Source organism: Phoxinus phoxinus (genome assembly GCF_949152265.1).
Source record: "Phoxinus phoxinus genome assembly, chromosome: 10".
In the NCBI taxonomy this organism is placed as follows: Eukaryota; Metazoa; Chordata; class Actinopteri; order Cypriniformes; family Leuciscidae; genus Phoxinus; species Phoxinus phoxinus.
Window position 1 is genome coordinate 32,631,902 of NC_136885.1, and position 25,153 is coordinate 32,657,054.

Here is a 25,153-nt window from a genome sequence, read left to right on the forward strand (position 1 = left end):
GTTTGAGCTTCTGTGAGAACCAATGAGGTTCATTCTCGTGTTACGCATCACGTTTGAGCTTCTGCGAGAACCAATGAGGTTCATTCTCATGTTACGCAGCACGTTTGAGCTTCTGTGAGAACCAATGAGGTTAATTCTCGTGTTACGCAGCACGTTTGAGCTTCAGTGAGAACCAATGAGGTTCATTCTCGTGTTACGCAGCACGTTTGAGCTTCTGTGAGAACCAATGAGGTTAATTCTCATGTTACGCAGCACGTTTGAGCTTCTGTGAGAACCAATGAGGTTCATTCTCGTGTTACGCAGCACGTTTGAGCTTCTGTGAGAACCAATGAGGTTAATTCTCATGTTACGCAGCACGTTTGAGCTTCTGCGAGAACCAATGAGGTTCATTCTCGTGTTACGCATCATGTTTGAGCTTCTGTGAGAACCAATGAGGTTAATTCTCGTGTTACGCAGCACGTTTGAGCTTCTGCGAGAACCAATGAGGTTCATTCTCGTGTTACGCATCATGTTTGAGCTTCTGTGAGAACCAATGAGGTTAATTCTCGTGTTACGCAGCACGTTTGAGCTTCTGTGAGAACCAATGAGGTTAATTCTCGTGTTACGCAGCACGTTTGAGCTTCTGTGAGAACCAATGAGGTTCATTCTCGTGTTACGCATCATGTTTGAGCTTCTGTGAGAACCAATGAGGTTCATCCTCGTGTTACGCAGCACGTTTGAGCTTCTGTGAGAACCAATGAGCTTCATCCTCGTGTTACGCAGCACGTTTGAGCTTCTGTGAGAACCAATGAGGTTCATTCTCGTGTTACGCAGCACGTTTGAGCTTCTGTGAGAACCAATGAGGTTCATTCTCGTGTTACGCAGCACGTTTGAGCTTCTGTGAGAACCAATGAGCTTCATCCTCGTGTTACGCATCATGTTTGAGCTTCTGTGAGAACCAATGAGGTTCATTCTCGTGTTATGCAGCACGTTTGAGCTTCTGTGAGAACCAATGAGGTTCATTCTCGTGTTACGCAGCACGTTTGAGCTTCTGTGAGAACCAATGAGCTTCATCCTCGTGTTACGCATCATGTTTGAGCTTCTGTGAGAACCAATGAGGTTCATTCTCGTGTTACGCAGCACGTTTGAGCTTCTGTGAGAACCAATGAGGTTAATTCTCATGTTACGCAGCACGTTTGAGCTTCTGCGAGAACCAATGAGGTTCATTCTCGTGTTACGCATCATGTTTGAGCTTCTGTGAGAACCAATGAGGTTAATTCTCGTGTTACGCAGCACGTTTGAGCTTCTGCGAGAACCAATGAGGTTCATTCTCGTGTTACGCATCATGTTTGAGCTTCTGTGAGAACCAATGAGGTTAATTCTCGTGTTACGCAGCACGTTTGAGCTTCTGTGAGAACCAATGAGGTTAATTCTCGTGTTACGCAGCACGTTTGAGCTTCTGTGAGAACCAATGAGGTTCATTCTCGTGTTACGCATCATGTTTGAGCTTCTGTGAGAACCAATGAGGTTCATCCTCGTGTTACGCAGCACGTTTGAGCTTCTGTGAGAACCAATGAGCTTCATCCTCGTGTTACGCAGCACGTTTGAGCTTCTGTGAGAACCAATGAGGTTCATTCTCGTGTTACGCAGCACGTTTGAGCTTCTGTGAGAACCAATGAGGTTCATTCTCGTGTTACGCAGCACGTTTGAGCTTCTGTGAGAACCAATGAGCTTCATCCTCGTGTTACGCATCATGTTTGAGCTTCTGTGAGAACCAATGAGGTTCATTCTCGTGTTATGCAGCACGTTTGAGCTTCTGTGAGAACCAATGAGGTTCATTCTCGTGTTACGCAGCACGTTTGAGCTTCTGTGAGAACCAATGAGCTTCATCCTCGTGTTACGCATCATGTTTGAGCTTCTGTGAGAACCAATGAGGTTCATTCTCGTGTTATGCAACACGTTTGAGCTTCTGTGAGAACCAATGAGGTTCATTCTCGTGTTACGCAGCACGTTTGAGCTTCTGTGAGAACCAATGAGGTTCATTCTCGTGTTACGCAGCACGTTTGAGCTTCTGTGAGAACCAATGAGGTTTATTCTCGTGTTACGCAGCACGTTTGAGCTTCAGTGAGAACCAATGAGGTTCATTATCGTGTTACGCATCACGTTTGAGCTTCTGTGAGAACCAATGAGGTTCATTCTCGTGTTACGCAGCATGTTTGAGCTTCTGTGAGAACCAATGAGGTTTATTCTCGTGTTACGCAGCACGTTTGAGCTTCTGTGAGAACCAATGAGGTTTATTCTCGTGTTACGCAGCACGTTTGAGCTTCAGTGAGAACCAATGAGGTTCATTCTCGTGTTACGCATCACGTTTGAGCTTCTGTGAGAACCAATGAGGTTCATTCTCGTGTTACGCAGCACGTTTGAGCTTCAGTGAGAACCAATGAGGTTCATTATCGTGTTACGCATCACGTTTGAGCTTCAGTGAGAACCAATGAGGTTTATTCTCGTGTTACGCATCACGTTTGAGCTTCTGTGAGAACCAATGAGGTTCATTCTCATGTTACGCATCACGTTTGAGCTTCAGTGAGAACCAATGAGGTTCATTATCGTGTTACGCAGCACGTTTGAGCTTCTGTGAGAACCAATGAGCTTCATCCTCGTGTTACGCATCATGTTTGAGCTTCTGTGAGAACCAATGAGGTTCATTCTCGTGTTACGCAGCACGTTTGAGCTTCAGTGAGAACCAATGAGGTTTATTCTCGTGTTATGCAGCACGTTTGAGCTTCAGTGAGAACCAATGAGGTTAATTCTCGTGTTACGCAGCACGTTTGAGCTTCTGCGAGAACCAATGAGGTTCATCCTTGTGTTACGCAGCACGTTTGAGCTTCAGCAAGAGCCAATGAGGTTCATCCTCGTGTTATGCATCACGTTTGAGCTTCTGCTGTCGATGGATTTGTGTTCCTAGATGAACGAAAGTCTTTGGAATGGGTTTGGAACGACGTGAGGGTGAGAGGGAATTTTTATTTTTGGGTGAACTAACCCTTTAAGTTTTTGAAAAAGTCATTTAAATATGTGCAAATACCTGTAGGTATAGTTTTGGCTGTGTTTGTGTCTAAATAAGACAGAATTCATGAAATTTGAAAGAAGTAATTGAATACATTTAGTGCCAAAGCAGTGATAAATGATCCTGTGCTCAGAAATGTTGTTGTGCTCACCGTGTGAAGAGTAAAAAAGAAAAAGAAAAAAAAGTGGTCTTAGTGACTTTAGAAAAGTGTAAAGCGAGTCTCCTGGAGGAATGCAGAGTGACTGCTGGCTGATATTTTATTCTGAAAGAATTGGAGCTGTCAGTCATCTGCAGCCGGAGGCTGTTTGATGAAGAGCAGTGATCGTGGCCGCGGGATAGACCGGTCGACACAAGACAAACAGCACAACGATGAGCTCATCAAAGCTGAAGAGAGGCAGGAGATGTCCAGAGATGTGACTGTATTCATGGACATCTGCTGCTTCACTTCAGTCTGTAATGCACGGTTGAGATCTGTCTGTCAGCGTTCTCATTCATCTGCATGGCATTCGCTGGTTCATGCATCACTTAAAGTATACCATTTGAATGCTGCCATCTTTGCTCGTGGTGCTTGGTTTCGGACACCATGTGTTTGAGCCAAACAAGTGACAAATTTGTGTCCAAATATTTATTTTTATTTTTTGGCTATCTATTTGTTTGTTTGTTCTTTTGACTGTCTATTTATTTATAAGATTATTTTAAGATTTATTTATTTATATATACAAATAAAAGACTATTAAAAAAATATATTTATATATATATATATATATATATATATAATATAAATTATTTATTTATTTAAAATTTAGCAAAATATTAAATATATTTTCAATTATTATTTTTAGATGTATATTTAAAAACAGACTAATTAATTCTAAAAATATATTTATTAAAAAAAAAATGTTTTTAGGGTTGAGAGCTTTATAAAATATCATCACTTCCTCAACTTTTTTAAAAACAATCAAAAATCGTGTGTGTATAAAAATATATATTTGTGTGTGTGTTTATTTAAATGTAGGCTAGTTATTTTAAATCACTAATTTGTTTAAAAAGTATTTTTAAATATTTATGTTAAATATATTTACTCATTTATATTTCAAATTAAAAATGTATACTTAATTAATCTTTAGCAGATATCATCACCTCCATATAAAAATCATCAATGAGATGTCCTCACTAATATACTGTGTGTGTGTGTGTGTGTGTGTGTGTGTGTGTGTGTGTGTGTGTGTGTGTGTGTGTGTGTGTGTGTGTGTGTGTGTGTGTGTGTGTGTGTGTGTGACCTTGTCAAGAGTATGTGTCAGCGCAGTGCCCTCCTGACCCGTCCAGCAGAGACTGCAGCAGACACACAGTGTGTTTCATTATATTTGCTTTTCATCAGGGGTCTCAAACCCAAAAGGCTAGATGCATGCTGAAGAATTAATGGGGTCATCTGAGATCATCAGTGTTTTAATTGAACTTTAATCCTGTTCCACCTCAATTCCCAAAACTCCCACATACCTGGCTTATTGAAGCGCCGACCCACGTCCCTCAGAGGAGCCGGTTTACATCTGACCTCTGGGTCTCATTCAGTTCTCAGACTGAGAAATGAAAGAGAAGAAATGAATGCGGTTTTATCAAATTTGAAAATTAACCATCAATCAGTTCACTTCAATAACTATAACTTTAGCTCTTTATTCCAATCCTGTTCATTTTCATTTCCTTAAGTTATAATTAATTCAGTTGAATTATATTTCAATAGATTTCAAAACAAGTACAATTGTTTTTAAAAGCCCTACAGATAGGAACAGAAATAAAAAAAAAATTTTAGAAAAAAAGTAACAAATTATCCAATAGGTTTCTTTCTTCTTGTTAATTTTTTTTTTTTTTTTTGCGGATGAACATGTGAAGCGAATTAAACTCTGTTGGTTCACTGTAATGCGCACCATGTAGAGCCTGTGCAGTGGAGAAGTGAAGCTCCGCCTCCATCTGTTGCTATAGGGATTTTCCCACGAGCACCTGCACTAAACTCACTGAGGCAATGCTGACACCTGCTGGTGTCCTGTGGGTCAGAGGCGTCTGAAAAGACTTCATCAATGACTCTGTTCTTAGTGTCCCAGCCTTAAAGGAACAGTTCACACTTAAATCTGTTTTAGATCAACCTGGACATTCTGAAATCAAACTCCTTTTGGTTTCCATTAAAAAAAAATAAAAAAGACAGAATGTTCTCCATATATATGACCATCCACAATCAAAGTCTAAACACAAGTCATTATTATACGCCATTATTGGCTTTGCAAAGTCTTATAAACAGCATTGTTGAAGGGTGTACAGGCCTACAGATAGATAGATAGATAGATAGATAGATAGATAGATAGATAGATAGATAGATAGATAGATAGATAGATAGATAGATAGATAGATAGATAGATAGATCTTTAATATTTGATGTAAGGGGAAAACAGGGATCCATGAGTTTTAATATGAATTCCACACACAGGTATTACAGTAGCGATTGGTTCTTGTGAGCGGCTGCTGTCTGTTGTTTCCCATGGTGAGTTGATTGATTAGCTGAGTTTGTCTCCACCGGGGTGCCGTATCTTCATCTGCTCCGACGGAACCGCCTGTTTCCGGCATCCCTGTTTCTCTCGATTACAGCCGCTGGTGTCCTGGGAATGTCCAGCATCACTCACAGCGGTTGCTCGTATCCTACAGGCAGATCTCATCATTTGATGGGCTGTTCAGCCTGTCTGTGTTGAGCACAGCTGAGGGCCTGCGGTGATCCAGACCGCTCAGGGGAACCTGTCTAGAACATAACTGTATTTGTGTTCTGCTACGTCTCAAAGAAACACTGAAATCCTCAGTAGAGACGTGAGAGGATTATTGTGTGCACATCAAAATGCTCTTAAAGGCACAGTAAGCGATTTCTGAGAATCATTATTAAACACTGCTGTCAATTAAACACACCCACACCCCTCCCTTCACTGTTCTCTTTATCATGATATTTTTTGTGAAAAATAAAGCGAAGATGATGAACAAATGACAAGGAAGAATAAAACATAATCATACAGTACACGAGTGTATATACAAGCAAGAGTTTGTTGTTAGTCGACACTGTCCAGCTGCACAAACTCAAAACCAATGTAACTCACGCATGGAGCAACACAACCTCAGCATCCATTTTTAGGTCTCTCCAGCGTGCAAAGATTTTCTATTAAAGGGGTCATGACATGGTTTTTTTATTATTATTATTATGTTCCCTTAGGTGCAATTATAGTATTACTATATTTTTTTTTACAATTTTTTTTTTAAATGTAGTGATTTATGACCTTTTCCCACCCTGTTTCTCATCCTCTGATTCAAACAGTCTGTTTTGGGGGTGTTTCCCCTTTAAGAGTTCAATGTTAACGCCCACTGTTATGATTGGCTAACGTCAGTGCCTATGCATCAATTATTAACGCCACCAGCCAGAACATTTGCGGATTCAGCGTAGTTTAAAGTTTTAAATACATTACTTACAGTTTGCGTCGTCGTTGTTAAGCCCAGAATAGTCGGCATGGACTTATCTTTGAGCAACAGTTTTCCTGCAAAGCCAGCATCATTTTGGGATTTGTTCTCAAAACAGTCATCCTTCAAATGTATAGAACAAACGCTTAAATTAACACTGCCGTGACTGGGACGTCCGCAAAAAATAAAGTGCATCCATTTTTCCCTGACGACTGGATCTTTCGGCAGCGTATTCAAAGATGTTGTTTGTCCACAGCCAGGAACAGCAAATCTGCGGCATCGTCATTTCCCTGTACACAGACCCACTCGCTGTCCGTCGACTGAACACTTGTGAGGCGCGCGGCGCGCGGCGCGCGGGCGCTACAATGATACGAAATGAACGTAGTTGTCTTGCGCTTAAAGCGTAGTTGTCTTGTCCTAGAGGCGGTCACATGCAAACGCTGGTACGTCACTTCGTACCGTGACGTCACTTTTTACCATGGATCCAGAACGAGCTGTATTTAGAGCTTGATTAAATAAATTATTCGTTTATAATGGGGAGGACGTCTTAAGCTATGAAACTTGCAGGACGTTTTAATGGTACAAAGACCTCTTATATACCAAAAGATCAAGGCAAATTTGGTTTCTCATGTCATGACCCCTTTAACTTTGGTCCTGAAGCTCTTGTCTGATCATAACCCTTCTTTTTCCAGTGATATTCTTCTGACCTTTTCTCTTTTGTAATGTCTCTCAACCATCTCTCTTTCTACACTTTCTTCAAATCTCCCTCTTGCTTACTCACTCTCTCATGCCCCATCATGAGTGGACACGCCCCCTTCTGATTGGCTCACTCTCTCATGCCCCATCATGAGTGGACACGCCCCTTACTCCTGATTGGCTCACTCTCTCCTCCCCCATCATGAATGCCTTACTGCTGATTGGCTCACTCTCTCCTCCCCCATCATGAGTGGACACGCCCCCTTCTGATTGGCTCACTCTCGCATGCCCCATCATGAGTGGACACGCCCCTTACTCCTGATTGGCTCACTCTCTCCTCCCCCATCATGAATGCCTGCTGATTGGCTCACTCTATCCTCCCCCATCATGAGTGGACACGCCCCTTACTGCTGATTGGCTCACTCTCTCATTTCCCATCATGAGTGGACACGCTCCTTACTGCTGATTGGCTCACTCTCTCCTCCCCCATCATGATTGGACACACCCCCTAGTTCTGATTGGCTTACTCTCCTCCACATCATGAGTGGACTGCTGATTTGCCAAAATTATGAAAAAACATACTAAAATTAAATTGAAAATATAAAAATGTATTTCTCATGTTCACTTTCACTTCTTGACTTCCTGCTGCTCGTTATAGCTCTCTTTACAGGAAATACGGGTTATTTATCTTTGTTCCCCTCCTACATTTACTCTCATTTAAATATAAAGCAAATAATAAAATCTGCCAAACATTGCAAAGCAACAAACAATAATTAATTGCATAACAATATGCGCAGCAACAATCGCAAAACGAGTTATAATGTCCATTACCTTCCCTGTCATTATTTGTATTTATTTTTTGTGTATTGATTATACATGTTTATAATGAAGGTGAGTACATATTTACAGAATTTCTATTTTTGGATAAACTATCCCTTTAAACAGGTTTATTTTGCAGTTCTACTAATAGTCAGCAGGCGGCAATATTGTCTCAATTTCATCTGATTCCTTGAAGTCGTGTTCTTTGGTTTTTATTTTGAAATATAACGTGAGTTATGTTTAATATCATGAGGTTTCTGTAATATAAGTTAATAAAAGTTCAAGAATGACTCAAGTTTTGATTTATTATCATTAGCCTATTATTATTTGCTGGGTACTGTTTCAAAATGCTCCTCAAATCTTGAGTTTACACAAATATAATATAGATTTTTTTTGCTTTTTTTCCTACCCTGAATCCTGTTTAAACGGTTAAACTTTAAATGAAGCGCAGCAGTCGTTTTAAGAAAGACTATTAACTTAACAGTGGATGGCTTTAATTAAATGCATTGCTTTAATTTCAGCAGTAGCTTTAGGTCAAACACTTCTCATTACATCTTGCACTGAAATGCAGTACTCAAGTGAAGTACAAAAAAATTATAAATCAAGTAAAATCTACCGTTTATTTTACTCATAGCGTATATGGAAAATAGTTTGTAAAGGTTAGTGTTTTTATGCTGAGAGCCATTTTGGAAATGCATTTGGTTATTGTGATAAATTTCTCTTTTTCTGTTTTGTGCAGCTGACATTCCAGGAAATTCCTCCACATTTTCCAGCAGGAATGCACAGCAGTGTGAGAGAGTGGAAAGTTCACCCGTTTCTGTCACATGTTCGATGACAGTGTCAGTGAGTGTGGTGTGCTTTTCCCCAGTAAGTCTTTTTGTGCAAGAAACAAAATAGATACACCAATGAATACTGTATGTACAGATTAAAGATGTTATACTGTGACAGCTGCAAGAAGTGACCGTTCTGTCCATGACTGGGTTCAAATGAAAGATATGCGTTTTGCAATGACATCTTCTATAAAAACATCTCTCCCCAGCTAACAAAAATATGTTCTGATAAAGTCCCCATGTTCAGAGAACATTCAAAAAGTATTTTTTTTTTTTTTATGTGAACGCTAAGGAAACATTTAATCTTCAAACATAATGCGAATGTTACTTTTTAATGTTCTCTGAACATTCTGAAACAACATTTTAATAACGTTAGATGAACGCTGAAATGTTTCAGAAAAAAACATTCCATGCATGATGATGTATACATGTTTTTGTGCTCATTTTTGAGAGCATTATTAATAACTTCCTGACAGAATGTTTTGAGAGAACCTTTCCAGAACGTTAGCTAAAGTTCAGTCTTGACCCCTGACCTCGCATTGACCGCCTAATGCATTCTGGACATCCCGGTTGATCTGGTAAATTCTAATCTGATTCTGAGGGAATGTGTGAGAGTTTTTCTCTGAGTGTTCATTTGTTAGTGTGAATGCGTGCAAATTCATGCATGAGTTCTTCACTTCTCACTTCTCCTCTTTGCAGCTCTCACACAACAGTTGCCAACTCGGAAATCCAACTCTGCTTTATTGTGAATGCTTCATCTGTACACAATGTTCCAAAGAAAGGTTATCTTTGTAATCTTTCATCAAAATGCAATAACTTGACAATGCAATAACATGCCTCTGACATGACTTTCTTTTTCAGAAGATGTTATCAAACCCTTGTGAATCTTAATTTACTTGAATTTTACTTATTGTAAAATGTAATTGGTCTCCACAATGGCCATTCATCCTTGCAAAGAGTCTCAGTAATCACTGACCTCAAGCAAGCAAAACATTTCAGACACAATCATCCCTAAAGATGGACGAACATGACCATGGTCAGTGATCAATCAGTCTATAAACAAGAACTCAAATGTTGTACTTTAATGAGAAAACCTCCCCTAGTCTGTTTACTTTGTCAGACTTTGTTTCTAAAGCAGAAGTTTACTTTTCATTACTTCAGAGTACAATTCACTGTGGGAATGTTTTCACATTCACTCAAGTGTGTTTCCAGTGAGTTGTTTTGGCATGAATGCACACATGGGTTATTGCCTATTGCTCTTTATAGACGTGAGGCGTGGTTCCTTGTCCACTCTGTCATGTAAACGTCTCCAGATGGGACAAACAACACAAGAATATCTGCATGCAGAATTCTGGAGGAACGAAATAGAAGAATACAGTGTGTGTGTGTGTGTGTGTGTGTGTGTGTGTGTGTGTGTGTGTGTGTGTGTGTGTGTGTGTGTGTGTGTGTGTGTGTGTGTGTGTGTGTGTGTGTGTGTGTGTGTGTGTGTGTGTGTGTGTGTGTGTGTGTGTGTGTGTGTGTGTGTGTGTGTGTGTGTGTGTGTGTGTGTGTGTGTGTGTGTGTGTGTGTGTGTGTGTGTGTGTGTGTGTGTGTGTGTGTGTGTGTGTGTGTGTGTGTGTGTGTGTGTGTGTGTGTGTGTGTGTGTGTGTGTGTGTGTGTGTGTGTGTGTGTGTTAATCAGTCTCATATGAGCTTGTAGTAATGAGTCTAATGTGAATGTTGTGATATAAAGCTCATTTGACTTGTTGGAAAAGTCAGTAGGCCTAGCCTATATTGTAGCAAATCATATATTTTAAATGAAACATTTGGGCAAAAATGGAGGGTCTAACTAAATAGGAGAAAAGGAATTGGACCAAGCATTCTGAATTAATTCACGAGAAAAGAATAAATGCATATAATGATTCATTTGCATGTTTCATCCTCACTGCAAAAGGTCTAGCTACAGATTTAGACACATTTACATTGTACAATAGTTGTACAAAAGTGGACTTCTTTTGTCTAGTTGGGAATAAAATATGTATGTGGCAACAACCAATCTTTTTCCAAACTATATTGAGGGAGCGCCCAGCTAGGGCTTATTTCCCGAGATTATGACGTCGTTCGGCAAGCCCCGCCCCCGGCTCGCTTACGCACTCCGCACGTACGGCAGTTAAACACGTTCAGTTTGTGTAATAACCGCCCGCCGCGAACACAACAGCGATCGGCGCGGCGTTTAGGAGGAAAGCGTCGCGTCAGAGCGTTACTTTCTCACGCACAACATGGAACAGAGGACGTTAGTTGGAAAACAACAGCGCATGAGGCAAAAACAAGCGCGGGCACCCGCAACTTCACGCTGACAGCGATTTAAAAGCCTTGGTAAAAGTTTCGCTGACGCGCGCGTGACGTTGGACGAGTCAGATGTAACAGGCGAGTTTGTTTGTTTGTCTTTAATAATTAAAACCGGAGGGAAGTGTAGGTTGGCATGGGCGCCAAACAGACCAGTCCCGCTGCCAACGGGCGCACGCGAGCGTACTCGGGCTCGGATCTCCCGTCGAGTAACGTTAGCGGCAGAACGGCTGCGATGAGATATCACGCGCACAGCACATCAGGTGCTTCTTCTTCATCATCATCATCAGCGGCAGTGGCTTCTCACTATATCGGCGCCAGGACGCGCTCCGTGGGGGGTGGCATCGGTGGCCCGGGCGTGCGACCCCAGTCGGGCATTAATATACCGAACTCCGGGGCGTATAGCTCTCAAGAGTCCGGGAACAGCACACCGGAGGAGAACGGCGGGGAGAGAGAGCGGTCAACCGGAACCCCGAGACTGTTGATCGGATCTTTACCTGCTCACCTGTCGCCTCATCTCTTTGGAGGTAAATGAACAGTTATTGGTAGTTGATATGACATAAAGAGTCAGTTCACCCAAACATGATAATTCTGTCATCTTTTACTCACCCTCATGTTGTTTTCTTCTGTTGAACACAAAAGAAGATATTTTAAAGACTGTTGGTAACCAGACAGTTGGTGGACCCCATTGACTTCCATAGTTGGAAAAAAATATTATGGAAGTCAATGAGGTCCATCAACTGTCTGGTTACCAACAATCTTTAAAATATCTTCTTTTGTGTTCAACAGAACAAAACTCATACAGGTTTGGAACAACATGAGGGCGAGTAAATTATGACAGAAGTTTCATTTTTGGGTGAACTATCCCTTTAACTTGTTTAAACTCTTTTAAATATGTGTGGTCGATATATAATGACCATGAAGTTCGCATGTCCATCAGCATTTTTATATTTATATCAGTGCAAATGTGTAAGAGCACTGTGTATAATACGTTTGAGAGGTTGTTAAGCTTAGATGTCAAGGTCATGTTTGTTATACTTCCCAACTTATGTCATGATCAAGTTCACAATGGCAATAAATAATGGATCAACCCTTGTGGAGTTTGAACCTTCAACTTTTAGGTAACCACTAGGCCACACCACCACCTATTAGTGTTTTTTTACAACAGTGATGAAAGAATATGGTTTATTATTGGTTGAAGCAAAATGGTGAGCTTATGAAGGATGTGATGAACCTTTTGTTCTATATTTTTTGCAGTTATGTGCAAGCTGGGTTTTTTTTTTTTTTTTTTTTTTTTTTTTTTACAGATGCATGGCAACATGCTGGTGCAACAGTGGTATGTAAGAGACTGCAACATGTTCTGAGGAACCTTGTTGTGGTTAGGAAGTTCTCTGAACAGGTGTAGAGATGCATGCGAGCGATTAATTATGTCTGATTTAGTTCAGTCGTCACGCGGGTCTTGTGGTTGTTGTGTTTCTGAGAACCTGTTCAGTAATCTGATGATTCATAAACAGTATGTAAATGGCTGATTCTCAGGAAAACTGTCCAGAACAGGTTCTGGTTCATCATATCAGCAAGTTTTCTGTTGCATTTATGCACATTTGACTCTCAGTTCTCATTACAGTTCTAATTCTCTTTGCTTTTGAGCGACAGGAAAGCTTTACACAAAAGTAAAATGTCTATGCATTATTTTGGAGGCAAAATACATAGTCTCGGAGCAAAAAATATTCAATATTCTTTAAGTATACCTCATTTGTTCTCTTGTATTGAAGTGAAATATGGCCTGTACATGTTTTTGTGAGATTGCCGCTGATGTTTTGTATTGGCCGTTCTTTGTTTCTTATACACACTGACTCTGGAATATTCAAATCCAGTGGAAATGCCCGTCACTTTATTGGGATGGAATTTCCTCAGTCGTTGTTGTGGCCTGGATTGAACTTTAATTCTCTAACAGGCTCTTGTAGTTAATCTTTAAACGTTGGCTGAGTATGACTTCTAACCGACTGTGGATGAGATCGAGAAGGGAGTTTTCATTGGGGAAATGAGACTTGTTCATTTTCTGTTATCAAAAAGCACGGGGGAATCCTGCCTATAACCGACGCACCATATGTGCAGTTTGTATCAAACCTGGAGGCAAAATCATTGTGTCGTGGTAACGTCTTATTTTAATTGTGTGACTTTCCAGTAGGGTTATAAACGATTAATCGTGATTAATCGAATCCAAAATAAAAGTTTGTGTTACTGTTTACATAATGTGTGTGTATTGTGTATAATTATTTAGTATATATATAAATACACACACATGCATGTATATATTTGAGAAATATTTGCATTTATATATTGCATATATATATTTTTACATGATTTAGATTATATATAAATAGAACATTTTTATATATAAATAACACATTTTTCTTAAATATATAAATGTTTGTGTGTATTTATATATACAAAATAATTATACACAATACACACACATATTATGTAAACTAGGGCTGTGCGATATTGAAGAAAAATGCGATATTCGATACGATAAATGCTTAAAGTGTGTAAAATAAACTTAAATTATCATTAAAATATATTTAAAATGATATAACCTACATGTTTCACATTCTTTTTATGACAAAAAAACATCCTTATAACTTGTGAAAGTGAACATCAGTGTTTTACTGTAGCATAGGAAGTGCTATTTTAACATTAGTGTAAACCACAGGGTTTCAGGTTATCCTACATTAGGTTTATTTAATAAAAGATATTGAATTATAAAATATAAAAATAAAACATTGCTTAGTTTTCACTGTATGAATTAAATATATCCTGATACTTATTAAAGCTACAAAACTTTGTCTTTTGTTCATGTTCAGTTATTGCAAGCTGTTGCGATATGGATATCGCGATATACATTTTCGATATATTGCGCAGCCCTATCGTGATTAATCAAATCCAAAATAAAAGTTTGTGTTTACATAATGTGTGTGTATTGTGTATAATTATTTAGTATATATATAAATACACACACATGCATGTATATATTTGAGAAATATTTGCATTTATATATTGCATATATATATTTTTACATGATTTAGATTATATAGCTAGAACAATTTTATATATAAATAACACATTTTTCTTAAATGTATACATGTGTGTGTATTTATATATACAAAATAATGATACACAATACACACACATTATGTAAACACAAACTTTTATTTTGGATTCGATTAATCGCGATTAATCGTTTGCAGCCCTACTTTCCAGTGTAAAAAGAGAATGAGATCTGTATAGAAAAACAGTGTAGTTGTGCATGTTTCAGTGTTGATCATACAGTTTTGAAAGATCTTGCTGTATGGACACACACAAGATTGAAAACACTCTTTTAATGAGCTGACATCCGAGAGGAGTGTCACTTCTAGTGAATGTGTTTAATTTCTAAGAATTGTAATATAATTCCACAGACTTCAGTGAGTTTCTCATGCAGTGTTGATTTACTCTCCTCTTGTTTAGTTTCACGTAACGCATGCATGCCATGTTCAGTTGTTCTCATTTAATTAAACATATCTTATATAAAACCAGTTTGTATCCAATAGTTTTAAAAGATTTCCAAACTATATAATGCATTGTGTGCTGCTGGTATCACACCAAAAACAAAATCTGCTTTCAAGCTAGCCATGCACTGATGAATTAAGTGCAATAAGAGCAAAAACTTTTTATATAGACAATAAATACGGTTCATGTTGTCTTTTAAAGCTTTGATGTCCTACAAATCTGTTGACAGAGATCTAGACCATCACACCGCAAACCACCAATGAAACCAGATCTAGTCGTTTGATTCGTCATTGCTGCAGGTTTCAAAGAAATGTCCTCTGCATGAAGTCAGGACTCCTCACGTCCATGTTCATACTGTCCACACTCAGTAAAACACACACATAAACAGAGAGTGAGCCAAACTGTGTGTACATTAAATAGACACTGCCTTCCTCCTGCTTCACTCTCACTTTAAATGAAAGCCAGGAAGTGTTTGTTGTGGCTCCCCTTTACTGTCTGCTTTTCTCTGACTTGACTTTGACTCAACAGGCTTTGTGCGGCTCACTTTACCGGAACGGCTTCGCCTACAAGCTGGTGAATGATTGCTATTGTGCACTAACGTTTCTGTTTTTGATGCGTGGTAACACATGTTGGCATTTATATAGTTGATATGTCTTAGGCTTCCACATCTACTAATTTTTACTTGTTGACCAATCGTCTGTCAATGTTTACCTTATGTAAATGACTTACAAAACACTGCAGCATCAGCGGTCTTGTGCGGTGTTGTTTTGATGGACAGTGTGTGACTGAGGAAATGAAAGCATGCTTATCTCCGTCCATTGCATGCTTTTGCACATGATTTGAGACCATCACAGATGTCCAAAGCGTCAGCACATTCACTTAAGACATGCTTTTCGAATGCAAGTTAGTTAACTTACAGATAATATAGAGATAACAAATATTTTAACCAATCTGGCTGATAAATATTATGTTATTAATATTAACACTGAGAACATGCATGCACAAATTAATCGATGTAAATCAATGTACACAAGATCTTGTCATTAGACAAAAAAAAAAAAAAAAATGGAAGAGTTTATTGAAGCCTGACAAACTATTTAAAAAAGTTAGCATGTATCTTTTTTGTTGAGTATCATTAGTCTTGTATGTATGGTATAGTGAGAACATGGAGCTCACACTCAATTATAATCAGAGAATCAAACTGAGCAAAAACTATGCCATTTGGTGCATTTAAACTTATTTAAAATCGAGTTAAGGCAAGTTCACATCAAGGACGATAATGATATTTAAAGCTACACTATGTAATTTTTTATGTGATTTTTAGCAAAAACCACTTTGTTCTTTCAAAATTATATGTGCTCATTAATGTATTAGCCGTAAGCATAGAAAAGTATTCTAAAGTATTCTCGTAAGCGTAGAATCTGCCATTTATAATACATAAGGGTGAGCTGCTCGAATGGCGGAAGCCATGTTGCGCCTCCGTCTTGAAAATACATTAGCCAAAGAGGGACATGCCTGGAAATTCAAGCATCGCCTTTCGCGTTTTTACACTCAGTGGCACCGTGACGAATGCGAGTGGGAGATTACTCGCGACTGCCGGCAGATTTGAAATATTACGGCCACCGTAGGAGTTAAAACGCCCTCGGAATGGGAGGGGCTAGAAAGTAATATTCAGTTGGTAGTCATATACAATTTCACTGCTAGATGGGAGTAATTCCTGTAGCTTTAAAAATCATTTCTAAATGTAAAAGAATAGCAGACTCCACACCACAACTAGTATCACTTTTATAACAATTTTTAAAGAGCTTTAGCATTTAAAGGGGACCTATTATGCCCCTTTTTACAAGAGGTAATATAATGTCTGTGAAGTTTCAGCTCAAAATACCCCCCCAGATCAATTATTATACCAAGCCAAAAATGCCTCTTTTTGGGTGGAAGCAAAAACATAATTTTTTTATTTGTGATTAAACATACTTTAAACACAAATTTAGCTGCTGCTCCCCCCTCCTGCCTCGGGATACTCTGGCAACAACAAAACTGGAGAAACAGTATGGGGCCGTTTCCACAGAATGCTTTTGCGTGGATGTGTGGATTTTTACCATTATCGGGTGATTGTGTGCACACTGCCGACACAGATTTGTGTTCAAACACCATGTAAAAGTGAATTTTGCACAACTTTAAAGTGGGAAACAACAAAATTGCAGCACACGGCACTTATAATAAACGCTAATATCGTTATCATTATAGTTAGGGTTAGTTATTGCCTTGGTGGGTGTAAATGGGCCTTTAAAGTTTGATTTATTTTAGTGAATCAGTTCAGACTGCTACTGTGCACTGATTTAAAACTATATTATTCCGCAATTAATTTGGCATGTAATGAATATCACCAGATAACTAGTGCAAAAATGGGAAGCAAAATAAATATTCTCATTGGGAATCAGCTGACATCAGGGAAACGGCGCATTAAGCTTAGCTTGAACTTGAACTGTGTTTGGGGAACGGGTCAGTAGTCTGGTTGGCTGGTTTGCTGCCGCAGCAGTTCAGACTCCACTTCTTTAATGGATAAACCGCCTCCCTTCCCTTCTGCATTACTCTCAGGAGGACTGGCTCGGTTCCACTCGCTGCTCAAAGAGCTTTCAACAATCTCTGCGCCACTCGCATTATATCTCTCACATGCACACACACGTTGATGCCCAAGGCCTCTGGAACATTTAAAATGATACCTTTACCCCAAAATGAACATTTCTGTCATCGTTTACTTGCCATTCCAAACCTGTGTGACTTTCTTTAAACAAAAGAGAGTGTGTGTGTGTGTGTGTGTGTGTGTGTGTGTGTGTGTGTGTGTGTGTGTGTGTGTGTGTGTGTGTGTGTGTGTGTGTGTGTGTGTGTGTGTGTGTGTGTGTGTGTGTGTGTGTGTGTGTGTGTGTGTGTGTGTGTGTGTGTGTGTGTGTGTGTGTGTGTGTGTGTGTGTGTGTGTGTGTGTGTGTGTGTGTGTGTGTGTGTGTGTGTGTGTGTGTGTGTGAGATTAAAGTTAGTGGGGTCCAGTGTTGTTTGGACTCCAACATTTTTCTAAATATCATTAAAAAAAACGAAAGTCACAAAGTGTTTGGAAGGGAAAAAAGTTAGAAGAAAAAGAAAGTTATATGGTTTGGAATGACAAGAGTGACAGATAATTGTGACAGAATGAAAAAATTTGGGTGTACCGTATTTTCTGGACTATAAGTCGCACTTTTTCATAGTTTGGCTGGTCCTGCGACTTATAGTCAGGTGCGACTTATATATCAAAATTAATTCCTACTGACTGAGATGAACCAAGAGAAAACATTACCGTCTACAGCCGTGAGAGGGCGCTCTAGTTAGCGGAGTTGTTCAGAAGCGACACCGAGGAAGAATTCAATGTATCCAGTGTTGTGTGATGAGATCGGGAGCATGGTGAACTTGCTAACTTGTTGGACTCGCTGGCTTATGTTAGTTAAGCCTATTCAGCCTCCCAGATATGTTCTTTATGCTATTGTGCAGCTCTGAACAACTTTTAATGTGTTACGTTAACAACATACCGGACACCTATTCAGCCTGTTGTTCTGTGTGCTATTGTGTAGTTGAATAACTTGCCTTTCCAGATTAAATGTCTGTTCTTGGTCTTGGATTTTGTGAAATAAATTTCTTAAAAAATGCGACTTATAGTCCAGTGCGACTTATATATGTTTTTTTCCTCTTCATGACGCATTTTTTTACTGATGCGATTTATATACTCCAGAAAATACTCCGCATTCACACTTGCCAGGAGCACTGCGAGCAGTTTCAGATTATTTTTCTTGCATGCTGCTAATTATGCAAAATGCCTAATATGCAAATACATATAATGCTTTATAAGCAGTGTAGCACAATCTCTGTTTATTAACTAATTTCTACTGTCACAATTTGTATACCCTCATCAACCGGCTCAGTCCAAGTTTGTCCTTCTCAGTGTGTTCTCCGGCAGCTGGTGATGTTTCTGAGTCAGCAGGTCACGGCTCATTTCACACACCTTGGATTCAGTTTGACTGGGTCGTCAGGAAGATCTCACACATATGAGATGCTTTATGAAGTCTATGTGCATGCGCAAACACCGCCCATGTATCCAGTAATCGATAGTCAATGTCCCACCCCACTGCTGTGTCCTGCACATTTGACATGGACATCAATCCGGTCTTACTTTTTTCACTGCGTCTCTAACAGACCGCTTTAAATCAGACAGACAGGGAATCGTGCAAGGCTTTCATGCACTGCCCATATCATTGATGCACAGTGAGTCGTATCGATTTGCTGTTCACTGCATTCAGTCATTTGCAATATTAGTCAAAAAATATTTTTTATTTTTTTATTTTTATCATCAGCAATAAATTAAATGCAGTAGATCAACACACTGCCATGATGATTGGTTGGACAGATATTTAGCAAATGCAAAAAAAAAGTTGCTTTGGATAAAAGCGTCTGTCAAATGCATAAATGTAATTTGTCATTTGAGGGAATGTGCTTAATTGTCTTGATATAAAAAAATCCATTCCTAGAAAATAGGCCCCATTTTTTGTGTAAAAAATTTCATTGTTTATTTTCAGGTGAAATATAACCAAAATTTTTTTGGTACAAAAAATAAGTTATAGTTAATCGAAACATTACAACATTTTAAATAATAACGCATAATGTGTCCATGGATTTTATTTTTAAATGGACATTAAAATGTATATGAATATCATTTTGAATTTGAGAAAATATGTAAATGTCAAGATGCATCTCTAATTTAGTCACAAGGCTAAGGCTATTTTTTTTAAGCTATATCGCCCAACTATATAGTGCTGCTTCATATTTGTGCTGCACTTTGACAGCAACTACAGAGGGTCTCATCACAGGCTTGTTTTAACAAGTGCTGATGATTTTGAATCTCTTGCCGAGGCATGACCTACTCCACATTCTTTTTAAAGGTATTTGCAGGGCTAAAAGTTTGGACTCTTGTACATATGGAGAGGTTTATTATACAGGCAGACTGAAAATGTGGAGCATCACGACTCTGATTTGCTCAGGGAAAATTCAACCACATTCAGCCATGTTTCTTTCTAGCCTAATATATTGCTTGTCAGCATTTGTAGATCTCTAAACCCTGTGAAGAACTCTAATTATTCAATTACCCTCATGTCTTTTTTATTACCCTCAACTCTTTTGTTATTTCTTTAGTGGAACACAAAACATAATCAAAGTACAATTTGTCCTCCTGCAGAAAATCATTGTGGTTGTGGAGTTGAACCACCTTGGAAGATTCGGTATTTATTGAGTGACTTGTAGGACAGAAGGTACAAAGGAACAGCCGGTTCCCTCTGGGCATAAACAGGAAGAGGACGCATCAAAATCAGATGCAGAACAGACCCTATGGATCGGTTTATTCTCACACGAAGACTGCTGTGGGAATATATATGTATATTTTCTGCCATGGATATTAGGTCTAACTCTGTAACTGTATCCATGACCTCGAGACACTGATGGAGAACATCACCAGAGCTATTATTATTATGAATAGTCACTAGTGAAAACCATAAAATAATTTTTCATGGACAGGCAAATAAAGTATATGGTGCCATCTGCATGAGATTTAATGATTATAATGGGAGTAAACTTTTTTTTTTTTCTCTCTCTTCAACAGCGGATAGGTAGCAGATTAATCAGTGTGGAAGGAAAGTGACATGAAATTAGATTTCTTGAAACATTTTGTGTTTAGCCAGCTGTTATCTGACTGATTCTGTGCATATACTCATGATTTTTCACCCAATTAAAAGCATTTTTGTACCAGAGACCATGCATATAAGCACACTGCTCATATAGGGAACTTAATGTCATAGCAAAAGTAGATTTTAAGAAATGAAAATGCTGGCGAAGACTTGCCGCTTTAAATAGACTTGTCATTTGCAGGAAGAGCTGCTCATGAACGGTTGCGACACTCATTTTTATATGACTCTGCATCTTATTTTGTAACGCACCACATTGTGTTCATGCACAATGTCTATTGTTGAAGATTGTTTGATTTGTTTCTCCACAGGCCTTTATAGTGTTGAAAACCTCATTGTGCTGCTTAGGTGAACGGTATGCATGAGCGCTTGGATCATCCGAGCATCATGAAGCCAGGGATTTAATCTCATTACACTGTAAGTCGTGTGATTATCTCTGCGAGCAGACGGCAGGCACACAGCACTGTATCCATCATTACTGCTGCTCCATTCAGATGTTCTGGAAACAGCATTATTACATATAGAGTTTCTTTGTTTTTCGAATCTTATGCACATTTATGCATTTGGCAGATGCTTTTTTCCAAAGTGAATTGCATTGCATTCAAGGTTATGCGTTTGATCAGATCATGTCCTTGGCAATCATACCCATGACCTTGGCATTGCTAGCACAATGCTCTACTGTTTCAGCTACAGGGAGGGATACAGCATATTATTCATTGCAATGATGCAAAATTTAGTATGCACATATAACAAATAGGATTTTTAAAAAGGCTGTTTTTTACTGCTTATTTTAGCTAATTTAGTTGTCATCCAGGTATTCGCTGCATGCAGAAAATGTGCATACTATGTGCAGTATGCATTTGTTTTAATGCGTCTCTCTGAGAGCACTTCTTGACGAGTTTTTAGCCAGATTAGCCAGACATTTTGGCCAGATGAAGTGACCAGAAAGTTCTAAATGCAAATTACAAGCATGCAGCGTGCAGACAAGCTCATGCCGCCTGGTTAATTGAGCGCTCAGAGAAAGTAAGTGTCCTGTCTCTCTCACTGACTGCATATGGCACATTAGATGCCGTCGCCGCCAGTCGATTCTCAGTTTCCCACTGGTTTGGTTTTATGGCAGGTGCGCTGCACTCAAGTGACTCCTGATTGCTGAATAATCACCATCTAATCTGCATTCACAAGATCCTTAAACTCAGGTGAAGAAGTGCTTCGTGTTTCTGCTTCCTCTTCATTCATCCATGACGGGAACCTGTCGCAGTCTCTGTGCTCTTGGTTTATAGCAGAGGTTCTCCGCTCTAGATCTCAAGGTCCACTTTCCTGCAGCATTTAGCTCTGACCTTGATCAAACTCACTTGCCTGTGACTTTCTAGTACTCCTGAAGACCTTGATTAGGTGTGTTTGATTAGGTTTTGAACAAAACTCTTCAAGTGGACCTCCGGGGCAGAGTTGAGATCCCCTGGGCTGTGTTTAAGGGGGCTTTCACACTGGCAGTTTAGTTCGGAACGGGGCACGGTTCACATGAAAAATCGTTAATGTGAACGCTGTCATACGGGTGCGCACTGGTGTACCGAACCCGAGACTACCTGTGGAGGGGGTGGTCTGAGTTTGGTTGCACTCAAACCGTGCCGCGATTCCCATGAATGTGAAAGCAACACTGACTCATGTGCGCACTTGTTCAGGAAGTAAAATGACCTGCGCATGCGTTTTGGCTGATTATGATGCATTTAGTTAAATAAAACACATGTAAGGGATGATAGTGTTGATGGTTTACCTTGGATACGAGCGAGAGTGAGCCTGCAGTGTATTCGTGCATTGCGCATGGAATCAGGGAAACAAATAGGGAAATCCACTGTTTCCTCAAGAGTCCGTTTGCAAGCAGCAGAAGCCCACCTAATGCGACACACACACACACGGTAAACCTGTGTTGTTCACTTAGCTATGCATAATAACACAGAATTAATAAAAAACACAATATATTGACCCGCGTTCTGTTTTCTATCATGCGCCGTGCACGTTTGCGATTACGTAATATCCACACAAACGCACCAGGGTTCGATAGAATGAAGTTGAGTGAAACCAGACACGCGCTGCGGCGGGCGCCGGTGTTGTGCCGAATTTTGACCCCTGCCAAATTATTACCCCCCCTAGCATTGGTAGGTTTAGGATTAGTTGTGGGGGAGGGGTTAGGCAAGTACTGACTTCAACGAGGGGGGTAATAATTTGGCAGGGGGTCGAAATTCGGCACAACAGGAACAATCGCGCTCGGGCCGCAGCAAACCAGCCCAGTGTGAAAGCCCCATAAGTTGACTCGGTCGTCGGGAAGATTTCACACATATGAGATGCTTTATGAAGTCTATGTGCTAACTTTATAGTAATTGTTCCGATATCCAACAATGCTCTCTCATTGGCAATCACCGCATCACATTACCTGTTTTTTTGCATAAAGCAGAATTCTTCAATCTGATTGGCTTTCCAGTAAGGGTGAGACGTGATGAGTTTTCGTCAGGACAGTAGGTAATTTGCTCTGTAATTTCAGTTGGTCGTGGTTGTGTGAGTCGGAAAAAAACACACATAGATGCGTTCGATTTGACAAGATTGAAATCACACACAGGTGAAACTCGAAAAATTATAATATCGTGCAAAAGTTCATTTATTTCAGTAATTCATCTTAAAAGGTGAAACTAATATATTATATAGACTCATTACATGAGATATTTCAAGCCTTTATTTGTTATAATTGTGATGATTATGGCTTACAGACAGTTATGAAACCTCAAATTCAAAATTAGAATATTGTGAAAAGGTTTTCATAAGCTGTAAGCCATAATCATCAAAATTATGACAAATAAAGGCTTGAAATATCTCATGTAATGAGTCTATATAATATATTAGTTTCACCTTTTAAGTTGAATTACTGAAATTAACTTTTGCACTATATTATAATTTTTCGAGTTTCACCCGTAGTTTCTTGTGAAACTAAAATGACTTCTCCTCTGGGAAAACTCGTCCTGTCTGAAATCTCTGCTCGGGTTTGATCAGAGCCGGACAGTAACGGAGTAAATTTACTTGAGTACAGTACTTAAGTACAATTTTGAGGGATCTGTACTTTACTCGAGTATCATTTTTGGGGAGTACTCATGACTTTACTCAAGTACATTTGAGAGGCAAATGTTGTACTCTTTACTCCACTACATTTCTATCCATAACCGTGAGTACTGAGTACCCGTTACTTCTAAAAAATAAAAATAAAAGGAAAAAAAGAAAAATCTCGGAAACCCTCAATTTGTTGTTTCCCTCTCAAGCGTGACTGGATTGTGCAGGCGCCACTGATTGGGACAGCCTATCAGCAATCACCTTTCAGGTTCAGGTTCAGAGGTGTGTCATAACATTGCTATATTGCCTTCTTTGCTGGTTTAGGTTTATTGATTTGATTGATGAAAACACAGAGAAACTCACATGTACACACAATTGTTAGCTGAATATTATTTTCTGATATTACACATTAATGTAAGCTGAGCATTTGCTTTGATGTTCTTGAGTATGCGGTGTGTTTAACACAGTCAGGTTCAAATGTGGGTGCACATAATCCATTAAAACTCTAGCAGAGGTTTGTCAGAGCGTTGCCATTGTGCTATTGCCTTGTATTGCCTTTATTTAATGTTAAATAAAGCAACGTGGTAAAATTATGAAAATGACTTGATTTTACTTTCAATTCCTTTGACATTCTCCAAGGTATTAACATTAACATTTTTCATAACTCCATGTAGGACGTTTCTGTACATAAATGTAAGCACTGTGGCAGTAGTAATGCAATATTTAGAAAATGTACTCTTGTACTCTTGATACTCAAGTACTTTTAAAAACAAATACTTCAGTACTTTTACTTGAGTAGACATCTGACTGTAGTACTTTTACTTGTACTTGAGTAAAATTTAGCACGGGGTATCTGTACTTTTACTTAAGTAATGAAGCTGTGTACTCTGTCCGCCTCTGGGTTTGATTTCAAAATGAATGGCTTCTAAAGGTGATACATTGCTCAAAAAAGTAGCCCTGTGTATCATCACCTTGAATGCTGTTTTAAAAAAGCAAACTGCAGTTTGTTGTTTTACATGCTGGTCAGATAGTCACTTCCTGTCGAAGCTGTAAACAGGAACTGCAGATAACCTGCCGTTGTCAGGTGATTTGAATATGTTACTTTCTCTTCCTCAGTGTCCTCATTTCTATAGTCTGAGAATCAGAGACTGCACGGTGTGTGTTCAAGATCACTAGGTTTGTGCTATCTAGAGCTAGAGCAAAGAAATCTCATGTGAATTTTAGGATACTTGCAATATTTTTTTTACCTTAGAGCGTCTGTTCTCATTTACATTGACTGTAAAGAAAAGTGCTTGTGGTTAAAACCAATAAATATCTCCTTTTGTTGTCCATGGAAGAAAACATGAATTTATGTATGTATGAGGGTAACCGCTTGCTCGCCTCCATTCAGCCCTGTAAGATGACGGTGTGTCACCTTGTCAAAATGTAGCATGTTTACGATAATTTACAGTAGGATGCCCTCTGACATTTTTTACTCTAAACGGCCGTTTTATTCCCCAGTCCATCTGCTCGTCTGTGCTGACAGCTTTATGAATTATAAATATCTCCTCTGGACCCTCA

At 39.2% G+C, this 25,153-nt stretch overlaps 1 protein-coding gene across 1 annotated transcript in view; it reads left to right on the plus strand.

Annotated features, from left to right (window-relative positions):
* The first annotated feature begins 10,950 nt into the window (after positions 1-10,950).
* Positions 10,951-25,153, plus strand: part of znrf2b (zinc and ring finger 2b) — a 49,346-nt gene continuing 35,143 nt past the window's right edge. The window contains exon 1 of the mRNA XM_079624980.1: positions 10,951-11,722. Coding sequence (XP_079481106.1) covers positions 11,332-11,722 — 391 coding nt within the window. The 5' untranslated portion in view covers positions 10,951-11,331. The remainder of the gene's footprint in view (positions 11,723-25,153) is intronic.